Source organism: Desmodus rotundus, chromosome 6, assembly GCF_022682495.2.
Source record: "Desmodus rotundus isolate HL8 chromosome 6, HLdesRot8A.1, whole genome shotgun sequence".
Lineage (NCBI taxonomy): Eukaryota > Metazoa > Chordata > Mammalia > Chiroptera > Phyllostomidae > Desmodus > Desmodus rotundus.
In genome coordinates, this window is record NC_071392.1 from 1072437 (window position 1) to 1089558 (window position 17122).

Below are 17122 nucleotides of genomic sequence, written 5' to 3' on the forward strand. Positions count from 1 at the left end.
TCCCCGTGTGGTTCAGACCCACATTGTTCAAGGTCCCTGGTGTTTGGGAGCCGGCGTGGGGGGCGGGCTGTAGCTACAGGTTTCCAACTGCACAGGTGGTCATTGCCCCTTCCCCGGTGGGCCAGGGTCAACTGTCTACACAGTTCCCAAATTGCAAACAGCCACGTCTCCGGAACCTTCTGCATCAGCCCAATAACACTGCCGTGACCCCGTCTGCTCTCCACCCTGCTGCCAGGTGGGTCTGGGGCGGGCCCTGGAGCGGTGGATTGGAATGATCCACCTTGGGCGTGTCTGCCGGAGGCCCGCAGACATCTAGGTCAACGTGGCCGTGCTCCGGTATTGGATCCTGTGCTCCCTGGGTGGGTGCTGGGGCCGCCTCCCGCTGCTCAGCCGGGGTAGTTAGCTGTGTGACCTGGGGGGCAGGGAAGTGTCGGGACCCTGGAGCAACAGGTGTGGTCCCTGCGTTCCTCAGAAGGCCTCTTCCTAGGGACTCTGGGATTCACCCTGAGCTGAGGGTCAGAAGCAGGCAGGTCCGGGTGCTGAGCCCTAGCACGGAGCGCGTCCGTCTGGATGCTGAGGAGGAGCCCCACCTGTCCTCAGGCCTGGAGGCTGTTGGGGGAGAGCAAGTCCCCTCCAGTTCTGCCCTAGCGCCCTGCCCCCCCATGGATGTCTGCTGCACCCCAACAGCAGGCTGACCGGTAGGAAGAACCCTGGAGGGTGGGGTCTGTGTGCGGGGCTGCCAGGTCCCAGCCCGACCTGGGGGAGCCCCTCACACCCCTCCCAGGCAAGTGTGGCCCCTGGGGTCCCCGCTGCTTCCTGAGAGGACCCTGACGAGGCGGAGAGGACACAGACCGTGGGCATTGATGTCCTTTAAACTGAAGAGGCTGCTCCAACCCAGAGAGGGGCTGGGTCCCTCAGCTGCCTTCTCCTCCATCCTGGGCTCTGACACCCTCCTCTGGGCAGGGCGCAGGGAGTTGCCTGCCAGGATGGCTTCCAGGGATGCTGGGGCTCTCAAGTGGGCCTGTGCTGCCCCCTACTGGCCACACATGGGAGGGCATGCCATGTCCGACAGGTGCTGCTCCTGAGTCAGCGGCCCCTCCCTCATCATGAAGGCAGGGTGTGTGATGACTGTGGGGACCAGACAGCGTCCCACGCAGGCAGCACCCTCTGGACAAAGCTTGTTCTGACGGGATAATAACAATCACGTCTGTCATGAGAGCTGAACTCAGTTGGGTTTAGTTTGGTTACTAGGGCGATGCTGGGGGTGACCTGGGAAAAGTCCCCAAACATGTGCTCCCTGGGTTCCTTAAGACGGCCGTCCCTCACCCCGCACGGCAACCCCGCATCCCCCTCCATGCCCGACGATGACAGTGACCCCTGAGCAGGACCGCTTGACGGTGGCTTGCTCCTCCCACTGCTTGAGCGAGTCAGGAGAATTAGGGACAGTGTTGGGTTCGCTCTGCTGGGTGAATCACGCTGGATTTGGGGAAGCGGGGTCAACTGTGTCACCACAGCTTTTGTTCTGGTGATGCCCTCCAGGAGGTCGGTGCAGGAACGTCCTGCCCCCCCCCCACCCCGCCCAGCTAACCACCACCCAGCACTCTGTAATTGGGGGGAGGAGTCCTGGGGTGGGGTGTTCCCACGTCACAGGTGAAGCTGCCGCGGTTGAAACTGGCACGACTCGTGGGTGGAGCTGGGGGCTTGGGCAGAATTCGGGGCGGGGTGTTGCTGCTTCCCACGGACTCACCTCCGCCTGCCTCCAGTCCCGTCCCACCACACCGGTACTGATGCCGCCTGACTGAGCAGAGGGGACAGTGACCTGTTTCAGTACACGGCAATAGAAGTAACGAGACACTGGTAGACTCAACCCACGTCCCTCACACCTTTATCCCTGGCGACAGCACTACCCACAACAGGAAGACAGGGGTGTGTCACCTGGGACCCTAACACGAGGAAACTGTCAGTATATTAATCTGAGTCCAGTGAGCATCAGGTGCCAATTTTCAAACGACAGGTGGGTCTCTTCGCTGTGCTGACCTCTTGACCGTGCGGTGCGGTGAGGGTGCTGAGCCCCACACTGGGAGTCGCCCCAGGTTACAAGGCAGGCGAGAGCCCGGTCTTTGTGTGGAAAAGTCCTGTCAGCCCCCTGCTGACGGGCCACAGCCTGGGGAGCACGTTTGCCGTAGACCTGTGCTCACACCTGGCCCGTTGGGAGCGGGGTGGGGGCACCACCACCGCCGTGAATAAAGCCTTCACCCATCCCTAAGAAAGGGTGTTTGGAAGATGCAGCTATGGCCTGTGGTGTCCACGTCAGCGAGGGACATTAGCCCTCCTGTAGGTCCTGTGGTCCCGTGGGGGGCTGGACTCTGCAGCCTCCACTGCGGACAGGCACCGGCCACTATGAGCCACAGCTCACGGGGAAGGTCGGGGCGGCAGGCTGCGCTCCCGTCCCTGAAAGTCGGGTGAAATCTGGGGCCCGAAGCTGCCACCAGTGGGCATGTGACAAGGGGACCTGGCAGATGTGGCAGGTGGTGATAGGGGTGGCTGAGGGGGAAGGCCTGGCTCCCCGGGGTCTGGCTGGCACATCATCTGAATGCAGGCCCTTCTCTGAGGCCCTGCGTCCCTGACTCACGGGGGCCACACTCACAGCACAGCCCCTAAAGTCTCTACTCACTGCTGGCTCCCGGGCACCTGTAGTGCTGTCACTTTTAAAAACGCCCGTGGCATCCGAGTGTGCTTCCCTTCTCCCTCAGCGAGTACAGTGGAAAAGGCGCTTCAACCTCTTCCGTTCGTTCTAGGGTCTTCCTCACCTTGCCGTTTGTCTCTGTCGATTACCTTACACTTAGGTTCGCATCAGTCCGCGTTTCTGGGTCTTCGCATCAAAGAAACAACAGGCCCAAGGAGAAGGCTCTTCATAGAATAAAATAAAATAGAATAGAATAAAAACGCCTGCATGAACATGTTGCTCCCTGGGACTCCTCCGCGCCTGCCAAGTGCGTGCCGTCCCAGGTCCAGCGCGACCCGGACCAGGGGGAAGAGAGGGAGGGGCCGCCCCGCCCGGTCCCTTCCCAGAGCCTGGGCCGGTCGTGGGCTCCCAGGAGCGCCCGGGACCGCCGCCGTTTGGGGAACGCGTACACAACTTGAACAGGCTCTGTGCTCCGGGACTCGTCAGGCCTTTCCAGCCGTGAAACCGACGCTGAAGTGGGGGCCCACCGCGGGCGACTGGCCAACAGTTGTATCCCAGAGCTTGGCGTGAACCCGCAGGGAGGGCGCCGCCCGGCAGCCCTGAGTCCCGCCGCTCACGTGACTTCGGGGTTTTGCTCTGATTCTGGGGCCTTTTGCTTCCACATTAGGAGCAGGCTCCGAGGCTTTGGAGTCAGGTTTATGTCTCACCTGGAGGAATACGATCAACTTGAAGGGGGGCGTGAGAGCATGATTCAGCTTCAGACCGTCCGGAGGGGCAGAGAGCAGAACCCTCCTCCCCGCCCTCTCCTCCAGTCCGGGGTTCAGCCGCGCCAGCCGGCTGCACCTGCTGTGCCCTCCCGCTCTCTGCCCCCGCCCCCCATCCACCCAGACCAACGCTGCTTCCATCTCCTGTCCATCCGGCCTCCGCCACGGGGTCTCCGAATGCTGAGTGTCCGGGAGAGGGAGGAGGAATTCCACCCACTTAGCGGCAAGGGAGCGGGGCTCGGGCCGCGGGAAGGTGAGCTCTCACCCCGTGCACGAGCCAGCCTCAGCTGGGCGTGTTCTTGTGCTCCTGGAGAGGCCGGCGTTCTGCCTCCCACACCCCCCCTTCCAATCCTCCACGTGAAAGGTGAGACTTCTCAACAGAGGGCGCAGCAGGGGGGACACCCGATGCCGCCTCCCTCGGGGCTGGTAATCCCTCTGGCGTCACTCCCTGGTGCTGGGATTGCCAGGGCTGGGCCCGCGGATATAAACCTGGGCTTCGCGCTTCTCAACCCAGAGGGAGGGCCATGGGGCGGGTCGGGGGCCAGCTCGGAGCCCTCCTCTGGAAGAACTGGCTGTGCAGACTCAGGAACCCGGTGAGTGGCCGCCGCCCGATCCTGGGGCCCTCAGGGTGGGACATCGAGCTGTCGGGGCCACCCCACCCTGCAGGGAATGGGAGGCTGGGTCACAGCCCGTGAGGACCTGCCCTCAGGGTCAAGGTGTCTGAAACGGGACCAGTGCGGGGCATCTTGTCAGAAAACGGCTGATTTAGAAAAACTCCATGAGAAGGTGGAATTCCAGACGTGGTCGGTGTGCCGGGCGTCTTGTAAAAACTAAGCTGTTGAGTCTGCTGGGCGGAGGGACAAGCTGTGGAATTAATGCATGGGCGGCCGGCCCTGGGTGCCCGCCCCAAAGCTGGAGGCTGCAGGGTAGGTCCTGGAGGTGGCGTGGCCTGGGGCTCAGTGGTCCCCTCACGTCAGATCCTTGGTGCTAATTCACCTCCTTTTGGAACTCTGTCCGAGTGGCATGCAAGGCTCGCTCTCCCAGGGGGACGGGGACGGCTCAGACCAAACGCGTGCCTTCGCTACACCAGGCCCCTGTGGCCTGCGTTCTATCCAAGCAAGAGTCGGTGGCTCGCACAGGGACGGCCCAGCCTTTGTTTCCGAGGCTGCGGCCTTGAGATGAGCCCCTGAAAATGCCCTTTTAGCAGAAATAGGTCTGTACAGTGTCTTTGACTCAAGGCCCCCACTGAGCACCCCGGGGCTGGTGCGGCCCTGTTCGTGTGTTTGAAGAACTTCTGTGACTGACTTTGAATTCCATTCAGCTGAATTCTCACATCCCAAATATTCTTTCCTCCTCCAAATAAGGTCCGTGTTGAAGATGTCTACTTTCTTGTGGGAAGGGCGTCAGGCTTAGCGGGAGGTCAGTGGGAAACCTCCGGGTTTCGAGGCCAGGAGCTGACGCGTGAGACTGACACTGACCCAGGTGTCAGGGGTGGGTTGGGGGGCTCGCCCCTTTTCCCTGAGAGGCAGTTGCAGGTGGGGTCAGGCCCCAGCTCCCCAGGCTCAGTGCTCACTGCTTTTGTTCCTCCACACACTCAAAGCCCAGAACAGCTCGGTCTGCCCTCCACGGAGGGACGCTTCGGTGGTGTCGACATTTTCACGATTACTCGTGCTGCTAAGATAAGCGTGCTCTCCAGAAGTATTTCATCCATCACCTCTTTGCTGACCACGCACCTGCACAGTGACCCCGCCCCCGCCCCCGCCCCTCTTGGCCTGACCTTGTCTCCAACATTTATCTCCTGGCACGGCAGGTTCCCGTGTTGGTTCCTTTCCTACAGAGCTCTCACGAAGTTGCCAGGAGAGCAGGGCGTTTGCTCCCATCTGTTCGCCCACCCCATCCCCAGCCCCCAGCCCCAGCCCCATGCCTGGCACATAACAGGGGTTGGACAAGTGTTTGTTGAGTGAGCGGGTGGAGGAAGGGAGGCAGGCTTTATTGCGTCTCAGCTCCGTGCCGGGTGCTGGTTGCCAGGTGTGCCCTGACCCTGCCCTCCAGGAGCTGCGGCTGGGGACAGGGACATGTTCAACGAGCCCATGGGGACACACCTGCAGGTGTCCGCGCGCCGTGGGCAGTGGCATTTGCACCGGGGGTTTCCTGCAGCTCCACCCAGAGCAGCGAGGGGCGGACTCAGTGGGGCTCAGTGCGGAGAGTGGCGGCCGGCCCTGGAGGGCCCGCCCCCCGCTCTGACCCTGCTGGTTTGCGTGCGGTCAGGTTTCCCTTTGAAACATTCATTTCTTCAACTACAGTCGACCTATTACTTTCAGGTGTCCAGCTAGTGGTTGGACATCTGTGTGCCTCACGAAGGGATCCCCCGGCGGGTCCCGTGCCCACCTGCCCCGTGCATGGTCATCCTACCGTCACGCGGTCTGTTCCCCGTGCTGGATTTCACACCCCGTGACCGATTGTGTGATTGGCAGTTCGTGCCTGTTAATCCCTTTCAGCTGGTCGTCCTCCCGGAAAACTGAGATTGTTTGTGAGGATTGAGTTAGTGTCAGGTTCTGGCCCCAGTGCCTGCATGTGGGTGGGACCCATTTTCTGGAGACGGTGGGGACGGTGGCCTCCAACTCGGGTGGAACACAGTGCCACAGGGGGTGGGGGCAGGACCCCCAGCAGGGTGCCTCCCGGCTCTGCTCCCTCGGCTGGGTTGGCCTGGAGCCCGGGGCACCCTGTGGACATGCAGTGTTGAGTTCAGGCTCCTCTGGCCCACCGTCTTTGAAATGACCTATTTTTCCAGCTTCCTCTGGTTCTCCAGTGATAATCCCTGAATTCCTTGATTTTGCACAGTAGCTTCCTGGCTGTGGAAATGGGGCCTGGACTGGGGTAAGCAACCTGACCGAGTGATTGGATGGCCTCAAGTAAATGTTTGTTTAGTGACTGAGAAATGGGCACTTTTTGTAAGATAAATATACTATTGAAAAAAAAACTTGTCTGTTTTTGTATTCTAAAAACCTCTTTGTTTTATTGTATTTTATTCTTTTAAAAAAGATTTTATTTTTAGAGAGGGGGAAGGGAAGCAGAAAGAGGAAGAGAAACATCAATGTGTTTCCTCTCGCGCGCCCCCTACTGGGGACCTGGCCCATAACCCAGGGATGTGCCCTGACTGGGAATTGAACCTGCGACCCTTTGGTTCACAGACTGGTGCTAAACCCACTGAGCCACACCAGACAGGGCTATATTTTATCCTTATCGTACCCTTAAAAAACATGGTATGATGGAAATTTCAAACAGAGCACAATAGAATAGCACAGAATGGATGGAGGTACCCTTCATACTCAGCTTTATAAGTTGTTGAAATGCCACTCTCCTTGGAAACAGTGTGAACAGAAGAATCTTTCCCCAACTCTCTTAATAACACTAATTCGTTGCGTCTCGATTTTTATTCGTTGCACAAACGGCGCTAGAACAATAACAGAAACTTCCAAGACCATCAGAAATTCCCATTATCCCCGTGCGTCTGTTAGAGCTACGCTCCCCTTGTCATCAGACATATGGAATGCAATGTTTTTATGTAGACAAAATCCTAGCTTTCTGCTCCTTTTTCACTGAACGTTGTTGAAGCCCAGCACTCGGAAGGTGCGTGTGGCCGTCCTGTGTCCCGGTCTGTTGCCTGTGCGTCGGGGCGCGTGCATGGACTATGGGGCCGGTCCCGAGGCCGCGCGCGCATGGGGCCCTTCCCAGGTCTCCCTGCGTTGACGAGCATCTTCAGGCGGGAGACTGCCCCTTGCCCTGGGTGGTTGCTGTGGGATGCACTTCCAGGGCTGGGCGTCAGGTCGCCCGTCAGGACACCTGCAGGGGGCAGGGGTGGGGCAGGTCGGTGCCCGCTGACAGCGCCCCCTGGAGCGTCCCGAGGGCAGTGTCCGAGCCACCGCACCCACGCGGGCCGCGCGTGAGCCTGGCTTCCGCGGGACGTCCTAGTGTGTTCCCTTCATGTTCATTCCTGCTGCACGAGAGTAAATCAGTCTGATCGGTCCTTTCTCCTTTGGACAATTTCAGAACGACAACGAAAAGAGAAAATATAGTGTGAGAAAAAGTAGATTCTTTAACAAATTAATAATGCAATAAAAAGTAAGGGAAAGGAAAGCTACAGTATAGCACCTGGTGCTCAGCGTTCTCCTGGTTCTGTGGCAGTGTTCGGTGTTTGACATCGGACAGAAGCCGGCTGGCTCACAGCCTGCACCCCGGGAGGGCCCCCGGCCCTTGCCCGCCCCCCCACTGAGCAGTAACCACTCTCTGCCAGGTGCCTGCAGTCTCCAGTCTCCCTCCCTGTCTGCCCCCGGCACCCCCAGTCGGACGGGGCTCTGATTCCTTCCTCCACGGACGAAGGCTGAGGCCGGTGTTTTGGGCCAGGTGAAGTTTTACTGAGGACCTGGGCTACTGACGGGGGTTGGGGCTGAGTTTAAGGTCATTGTCCAAAAACCTCGAGGTCCTCTCCCGGCCGTGGGTTGGAGCCGGCTGATGGAAACAGGAAAAGCCCCTGGGCACCGTCATCCTAGGAACACCCTTCCGCGGACCCCCATCTCGCTCCCCACAGGAGAACCGCCGCCTTCTCGCGCTGAGGGGCCCCACGCGTGGCGCCATGCACGCCTGCTCCCAGACACAAACACAGACATAGCTGTCTGGGTCTTCCCCTCCCGCCCGGCTCCCAGGAAGCCCCCGAGGCCGTCTGGGCTCCACTCTGCTGGGCTCTCCACTCCACACAAAGCCAAGTTCAAAGGCCACCCCCTGCCTTAGAGAGCCCCCGGTAGTCCCGCCCCAGGCAGGACGCATCTCACTCTTGGTACCTGCCTCCCACCTTAGGGCCCAGCCCTCCCAACACCACCCAGGAAGCCCTTCCGTTTTCTTTGAGACTCAGCTTGCGCTCCAGCTACCTGGGACCTCAGAGCTCTTGTGTGGGTTCCTTTTACAGAACAAACCCCCTCACCTTTCTTGAGGGTTTTGTCTGCCACTGGATTCAAGTTCTAAAAGCCTAACTTGAGGTTAAGGAATAATTTCCTTTGAAAACAATTAACATGCTGGCTACAATTTCTGTATTTTCTTGAAATTGCAAAAAATTGTAGATATCAAGCCCCAGAAGTCAGGTAACTCTTCTTCTTATTATTTTTTTTGAAATCAGTTAGGCCTTAGAGTCTGCTTTTTGCTGGTTCCGCATCATTACAAATCATCAACCACATGTTCTCAGATTTGCTGTAAAGCTCTAAGGGTGTGAGCAGGAGCCAGGAGGTCAAAGGTCAGGAGCCTGACCTCTCTGATAGGTTGGAAAAAGATTGAAACATGGATCCTGACAAGATGTTCTACTTGTTGTGTATTTTAAAAAATAGCAGAACAGCTTTATATTAGAGAAAGACAGGAAGCTCGCATGTTGAAACATTAACTACGCTGACAGACGATGTTGGAAGTGTTGGTTGGCAGAGGGGTTACAGGAATAATGACCTGTAACTGGTTTTATGGATGAAACAGGTCGAAAATAAAGCCTTTGACATGCAGTCTTAGGCTAAAAGGGGTGACCGGGACTTGTTCACCAAGGTCCTGGAACTGCATCTCAACCAGTAGGACTTAGACCTTCCCATCCAATCACAGCTGTGCAGCTATAACCTCAGCATCTTCTTTGACCAATCAGAGCAGCTCCATTGTGACTAATGAGGAATGTGCTTTTTGACCAAACTGTGAGGATTTGGAACCCTCATTTGCATGAGAACAGACCAATCAAGACCAGGGGTGGGGCCATGTCTCTATAAGTCGATCCCCACCGACTTGGGGAGCGAACTTTGTCTTACTCTGGAGACAGAGGGTTGCCTTTCCTCTCCTGGAGCTGAGGTGTTGAAGATTTCTCGTGGGAGTGGAGCTGAGCTGTGCAGCCCCGCAGCGCCCCAGGGCCCTCGCGGAAGGCAGCCCCGCTGCCTGCTGGTCCACAGCTGCGCTGCATCACAACTGAGCATGTGCGCTGAAGCTTCCTTCTCCTCTGCATCCCGAACTAGGGGTTCCTGTTGGCACTGAGTTGGTGCCAGGGACCATTGGCAGACGTTGTGTGACACGCTGTCTAATGCTGGGCACGGTCTTGGAGTCAGTTCTAAATAGTAACATGGCTGAGCCTTAAGGCAACTGGGATCATTCTTCATCTCCATGGGTCATGCCAATCGTCACGACTCTTCAGACGTGTAAGGGACGAGTCACGTGACGTCATCTGGTGTGTCTAGCGTTACGTTGTCCCGGACCTTGTGGTTGTTTTGCAAATTCAGTACATGCGCGATGGCGTAAGAAGATTCCTTTAATGCTGTATTTGGAGGGGCCAGTGTGAGAAGGAGCACTTTAGAAACACGCGTTGTCTCATATAAATGGGCCATCACATTCTTCTCCAAGGTCACAGTTTGAGGCCTGGTGATTTTTCTCTTGCTGTTTGGTTATAAAGACTTCGCTCTGTGTATTAAAAGTATTTCCCCAGTTTTTTTTGTTTGTTTCTTTATTTTTATTCCAATTTGATTTATGAATTACAAAGATGGGTGAAGAATAATCTTATAACATCATCTTTGCCTTTTCTTTGAAGTATAGCTTTTATAAGTTCAGAACTGCAGGAATTCTACTTCATTCATCCACAGGTTTGGAAATATTCTACTCTCTTCCAGCTTTTCTGGAATTAAAATCCGTTTTAATCTGTTTTGGACTTCCACCTACGCAGAGCACAGTCTGGAGGACTCACAAGCCTTTACCTTTTACAGAGGTCTGAGCGCAGGCGGCCCGGCCCGGCGCGTTCCTCCTGCCCTGTGGACACAGCTCTTCTGTCACACGCGCTGACACGCGGGGGGGCCTGTGTTCGGACGCTGTGTGCTGTGTCATCGGTCTGCGTTTCCGGTCTGCCCGGGTTCTCGTGTTCGAAGCGCTGGCCCTTTATAATACGCTCTCATACTTTGTAGTCTTTGTATAATATGCTCTGATACTTTGTAGTCTTTTTATAATACGCTCTGATACTTTGCAGGGTTGTAGTCTTTCGTAGCTTCTTTCTCCTTCATGATTTTCTCTGCCTTTGGAATACATTTGCTCACCAACTACGTTTTAGAATCATTTCGAATTAAAAAGTTATTCCAGGTGGCATTTGGGTTAAGACGGCTCTGTGAACGGGGAGCTGACCTTCAGTCCCCGCGGGTGGCCTCGTCCCTGTGGACCGAGCATTCCATCCCTGGACGCTTGTGTCCTTGCTTTCCCACTGGCGCCTTCTCTGTGCCCTGGACTTCCCGACAGCAGGAAACAGTGTCGAAGCTGCCTTCCTGGTACATATTTCAGGCACTTTCCCAGCTGCCTCTTTAGGAAAAGTGCATTGGGTTGGAATCTTCGGGTGGAAGAGTCCGCACATGCACGACGTCAGAACACATCGCTCACCCGCCTTCCAGAGGCCGCGCCAGCGCGCGTGCGCTTCCCCCCACAGATCCCCCTGAACTCGCGTGGTTGGCTTGCTCCTCTCCCGTGAGCCCTTCGGAGAAAAAGTTTCCCCTCGCTCATCTTTATAACTCACTCCAGAGTTCCCTGCGCGGGGCTGGGAAGGGTAGGTGTGCAGCGAAGGTTTAGTGAATGAATGAATGTGGAAAGAAAAACCATCGTTTTTCAACATAAGGTTAAAAAAAGAACAAAAGAAAAAAGGGAGAGTTTATCCATGTCTTCCTCTTGGTAGCAAAGCTACTCGGCGGCCCACCTGAAGGCCTGCACACTGTCCTGCTGGGGAGGGAGGCAAGGACTGGCATGCTCCCCCCTCGGAGCTCCGTGGTTGCAGCGACTGTGCCCATGTTGCCGTTCGGTTCTGACTCGTGTTTATTCGAGCCCCCTCCCCCTTCCCTGCAGCATTTCATGGCGCAGCCCTCCTGATACGCTGGGAAAGTGCCCTCTTCTGAGAGGCTGGTGCGCCGCGCCCCGAGGGACACAGTGGCATCCCACGCTCCCTGCGGGGCCCTTGGTTCCCAGGGTCCAGGGCCTCCGCCTAATTACACGTTTTCCTTCCGCTTCCTTGTTACTCTAGCCTCACTCCGGCTTCTCCTCCTCCCTCGGACAGTGAGGTCTCCCAGGCAGCTCCTCCCTCCCTTTACAATCTTATTTTCTTGCACCGAATGTTTTATTCTTTGTGGTTTTTCAGTTGTAACCGGAACCGCTTGTTCCCCGAGTGACCGGGAGGATTAAGAAATGGGTTTAAACTCTATACGATGCTTTGTTCAAGCTGATGGGAATTTACTTACCTAACCCACCCACCTGAGATTCAGCCCACGTTCCAGTACAAGCTCGTTCAGGGGTGCAGAAAACCATGTCCTGGGTCTCCAGTGTGTGAGCGGCTCCTCACTGGTTGCTGGGGATGGAGGGATGGGTGAGCGAGGGCCTGTAGACGCAGGCAGAGCTGTGAGGACACATGGTGTAGGACAGCGCTGGGTGTTCTCAGGTCTGCATCCCGAGAAGGGCCTGACGTGGGCCCTGTGCCCTCTCCTTTCGCCAGCAGCCCCCTACCCCCCGAAGGCAAGGACCACCCCAGTGCCTGGCACACGCGGCACGTTCATGATGAGTGAATGAGCGACCACCCTTGTATGTATTGCTCCGGTACACCACCATTCGTTGCACCGTTCTCCCCCCACCACCCTTTTTTTGCATGACTTGCAAAATTTTTTTCACTCACAAGCAATGCCACTGTAAGCCGTCTTGAGCAGAGCTTTTAAGGGTTCACCTTCTCAGCAAGTAAATATCCGGTGGAACATTTTTTATAGCGTAAAACCAGTCTGCACAGTAAATCAAAATGGCTCAACTTATTACATGGTGATGGAACTGCTGAGACACAGCATTCGTCACCTTCAGCTCTTCCAGCACCGCCGGGCTGCTTTCTGACGTCCTGTTGCCCCGCAGCCTCGCCCGCACCTGCTGCTGGCGGACTTCTCCCTTGTCCCCGAGCCGGTGGGCGCCACACGGCCTCTCCTTCAGCCTATCTCGTTTCTTCCCGAGGGCGGAGGGCGGCCGAGCTGGAGCAACTGTGTGCGCACTCACGCGGCCCCTCCTTGGCTCGCGCCTGCCCCTGTCTTTGACCGTGTCCTATTATCCCGTGCGCTGCTGTCTGTGTCCTAGATACTATACTGTCGGCTCCGTGCGTTGAAATGAATTCTCCAGGTCTGTGGCTGATCCTCCCCCTCTTTTTCAGTTAACATCTCATTGTATTATTACTATTATTAATTACCATTTTAAATTAAAATTATGGGGGCGACATTGGTTAGTGCGGTTATACAGGTTTCAGGCGTACATTTCTATGCTACCTGATCTGCCTGTTGCAGTGAGTGCCCCCCGCCCACAGTCGAATCATCTTCCATCACCATACATGTGACGCCTGTACCCTTTACCCCCCGCCCCCCGCCCCCCGACCAGCCCTCTTCTCTCTGGTAACCACCAGACCGTTGTCTGTGCATATGAGTGAAATCAGATGGTTCCTAACTTTTCCCGCCTTATCTCACTAGGCATGATATTCTTGAGGTCCACCCGTGCTCTCACAAATGGCAGGATTGCATCTCTTCTTGTGGCTCTTCCGTGGGGCATGTGGCCCACGACTCCTTTACACAGTCCTCTGTTGAAGGCGCTGCGGTTATTTCCGCGTCTCGGCTACTGTGCATAACCGTGCAGTGAACACGGGTGCATGTGTCTTTGTGAATAAATGTTCTCGATTTCCTTCAGGTAGATCCCCAGGAGAGGGATTGCTGGGTCATATGGCAACTCTGTTCTTATTTTTGGAGGACCCTCACGCTGTCCTCCACAGTGGCTGCACCGGTCTGCATTCCCGCCAGCAGGGGTGAGGGCTCCTTTTCGCCACACCCCCAACACCACTTGTTACTACCTGGCTGGTTGCTGCTAGTCTGTCTAACGGCTGCGAGGGGGCATCTCATTGCAGTTGTGATTTGCGTTTCCCCAGTAGTAGTGAGGTTGAGCATCTTTTCACAGATCTGTTGGCCATTTGCATGTCCTCTTGGGAGAAGCGTCTGTTCGGGTCCTTTGCCCATTTCTCAGTTGGATCGTTTGTTTGGTGTTGAGTTGTGTGAGTTCTTTACATACTTTAGATGTCAGCCCTTGTCAGAGCCACGTTTGCAGATCTCTTCTCCCACGTGGTTGGTCGCAGTTTTGTTTGTCAGCGATTCCTGTTGCTGTGCAGAAACTGTTAGTTGGATGTACTCCCATTCGTCTGTTTTTGCCTTTCCTCCCCTTGCCTTTGGGGTGAAATTCATAAAATCGTCTCTAACACCAAGGGCCACACGTTTGTAATTAGGAAACTTGTTGCTTCAGGTCTTATATTTAAGTCTTTGATCTATTTTGAATCAATTTTTGTTTGTGGGGATAAACTGTGGTCTAGTTTTATTTTTCGCTTCTGGCTTTCCCACTTTTAAAATAGCTTTTCTGAAGAACAGAGAGCTTAATGTGGCTTGTTTTTTGTGTGTGTGGTTTATGGTTTTCTGTGTGTTATTTAAGACAAGCAAACATGCTCTATGTTTTCTTCAAAACCTTATTTTAAGGTTTTCTTTTTCACATTTGGAGTTTCATGCATGGTGATCGGTGGTAAGGAGCCCCTCCCTGCGTGCCTCCCCCCACCCCTCCCACGCTGAGGATAACCGATTTCCTGGCACGTTTCGTTGACTGGCAGGTTTCTCCCGTGATCCGTGGACGGCCTTTCCCTGCGTCGAGATCCCAAACCCGCAGACCCCTGCTCTGGGCCGCTCTGCCGGCCCGCGGGTCAGGGCTGTACTGCCGAGCCGACCACACGCTGCCCTGCGTGCGATTTGTGGTGGAAAGTTCTGACGTGCGAGAGGGCAGGCTCTTCCAACCGTTTGTGAAAGCCGTCTGCATGGTGTTTGACATTTCTTCTCCCTAAAATACATCCTAGAGCCAGCTCATTAAATTTGACGACAACCACAGCAAAATCAAATCAAAGCAAAACGAACAAGAACTTCTTGGCGTTCCAGTGGGATTGCATCGGTGTGATAGATCAGTGTCTTATGCGTTAACGGTGTTCGTCCATTCATTCATTTAGGTGTTTATGTTGGTGTTTTTCAATGAAGCTTCATAATTCTCTTCATAAGGTAACGGCACGCATTCGGGTCAGATTCCCTCCCTCAGGTGCTGTGTTCTTGATAATGCAGACGCTGTCTTCTTTAAAAACACTTTCTCACGGATTCTAGCTGGTGTAGAAAATTATCATGTGACAGGTACTGGATTCTTCTCCATGCGAGTAAATTGGGAATTTTCTTTGTGTAGTTCTATCAATCATCGCTGCATATGCTTTGAGGATATTTACTAGGTATTTAGAAGCCTAAATTACCACATCTCCTACGGCTCACTCCTTTTCGTGTGTTGCGATCCGGTGGGACCTGCTAGTGCTCTCTGTCTCGGACGCTGTTGTCGAAACCCTCGCAGCTAATCTGCACGCCCTTTACCTGCTCTGTCTTTTCTTGTCTTCACTTCAACCGGTCTGTGCCCTTACGCTGGTTTCTGGTTATTCGGAAGTTTTTCTTTCACCCTCACTCTCGAGAGGTAAGTTTTCTCGGGGCACGATTCTAGATTGGCAGAAATTTTCCAAGGGGTCTGAAGATAGCTAGTCATCTTCTGGGTTTCTCTGTCGGTGAGCCCTTGGTGAGTCTAATTATCCTTGAGGTAGTGGGTCTGGATTTCTTGAATTGCTGTTGGGATCTTCTCTTTGACTTAGTTGTGCTGACGTTTTCAACGTGGATCCATGTTTCTTGGTAAATGTTCTATTCATCAGTGAAATTGTTTCTTTTTTATGTTCTGGAAAATTCTTAACCATTAGTTATTTCAATATCCTCTTGCCTGCTTCCTCCCCATTTCTCTTCAGGGACACTTTCTTCTTCCTTCTTTTTGATGAATTTTTTGTCGCTTCCCTCCTCCAGCTCTTCGGAGATTTACTACCAGCAAAGCGACGAGGCTGCACTCTTTCTGCAGGCGGTCCCTCATGATCCTGCCAGCCTGGTACTAGGAGTGACGTGTCTGGATTTCAAATTCTGTCCACTTCGTTTTGGCTGGATTTCATTGACAAGCTTTTTCCGTCCCGGGATTCGTGGTTAATAAAGTGTCTGTATTCTCTTATGATTGAGAATAAATGGATGTCGGTTTTCACTCCAGGGCCATTTGGGCTGGGAATTATATTTATCACACTTTCTTTCTCATAGACCTTTGTAAATATTGATGTGCTGGCATCCAGCCCCGAACATGGGGGATATGTTTGAGGCCAGACCGATTTAGCTCCTTGTTAGTGCACCGTTTTCCTCGCCTGGACGCCTGCGGTAGCCAGCCTTCCTTTATCTTCAAAGTCCCCTCGCTGTCGTTCAACTACGACTTAATTTCCCTGGACTGCGTGCGGACTACTCTTCCAGTCTTCAGATAAGGTCTTCTCTTCTTCAGGGAAGCTCTCCTGTGCTCTGTGAGGGTGGGTTTTGTTTCAGCTGTCGAACCTCTACCTCAGGGACAGCGATCGTCCTCACGGTGCGTAGTCCTTGTGTTGAAAATATATTAGTGTTCTCTGTTAATATTTCTGCCTTTAAAACTGTTGTTTTAAGTGACTGTTGTTATCTCAAACTGTTTCTCTAACGCAGAAGTTCCATCTAACCTGTGTCCACTCTCTTCTCGGGGCTCCCTGGTCATCTAGGATCCCAGTGATTTTTAAAGTCGTCTCCTCAGATCTGCGGCCTCTCTTTTCATTTATTTATCATCTTTTTCGAGCCCTTGCCTTCTGAGTATTTGGTCTTCTTAAATCATCTTTCCTTATGAAACAGCTAAAGAAACAAAAAAACCCTTTACTTTATTTGAGTTTTCCCCAGTCATGCTCTGTGGCTTCCTTTTTTGCTTGTTTCTCCCCAGAATGTTTAGGTAGCTGGTTGGCTTTTTCTTTTAACCTGATTCCCGTTCAGCAATGCCGCCTCACAGACGCACCTGCGGCAGTCAGCCAAACGGGACACTCGGGATAGCGCGGGGCCCAGACGGAAAGCCTCACAGGTTCCCACAATGCGGTGGCCGGCTCACCACGTCCCCCTCTGCGGCAGGTCATTATGTTCTCCGGGAACTGGAGGCAGAGCTGCGAGCGCTGCCGTGAACAACCGACTCCAACGGCGTTAGCTGCGCTTCCTCGTGTGCTTTGAAAAATGAGTTCAGAAACCTGCTCATTTTGGGGAAAGGGGTTGTATTTCTTCTGTTCTTTTTGCGTTTCCTAACCATCCACATATTTACTTATTTATAGTACCCATTTTCTGTTTTCCACATACCTCTTTGTCTTAAAAGTAGTTACATTTCATTAAAGATTTAAAAAACAAAGGAAATGTATTGATTCTCCTTCGCAGTATCAAGGATACTTAGTTCCCATTTCGCACGTTTACATCACCCAGGATTAACCCTGGAGTCCCACCTGCCCGCCCCCCCCCGACCGCCGTGGCCCCAGCAATGAGTCTCTTGTTGCTCGGAGCCGGGGAGAGTAAGACGCCCTCCTCCGTGCTGGACGGAGCAGCCTTAACCTCCTGCCTGCGGACCTGGAGGTGATACTTCGTGCTTTGCTGAATGCCGCTCACGTCTGTCAAGTGAGGGGGTGGGAGTCTCCTCTAAGACCGAGGGGCCC

At 54.4% G+C, this 17122-nt stretch overlaps 1 protein-coding gene across 9 annotated transcripts in view; it reads left to right on the forward strand.

Moving 5' to 3' along the window:
* Window positions 1-3973: 3973 nt before the first annotated feature.
* The window catches only part of ABCA13 (ATP binding cassette subfamily A member 13), a 135534-nt gene continuing 122385 nt past the window's right edge, over window positions 3974-17122 (forward strand). For all 9 annotated transcript variants that reach the window (XR_008427056.1, XM_053926087.2, XM_053926080.2 and 6 more), the window contains exon 1: window positions 3974-4043. Coding sequence is in view for 8 of the 9 variants with exons in the window: in XM_053926087.2 (XP_053782062.1) it covers window positions 3975-4043 (69 nt within the window). In the remaining variant the exon portion in view is untranslated. The remainder of the gene's footprint in view (window positions 4044-17122) is intronic.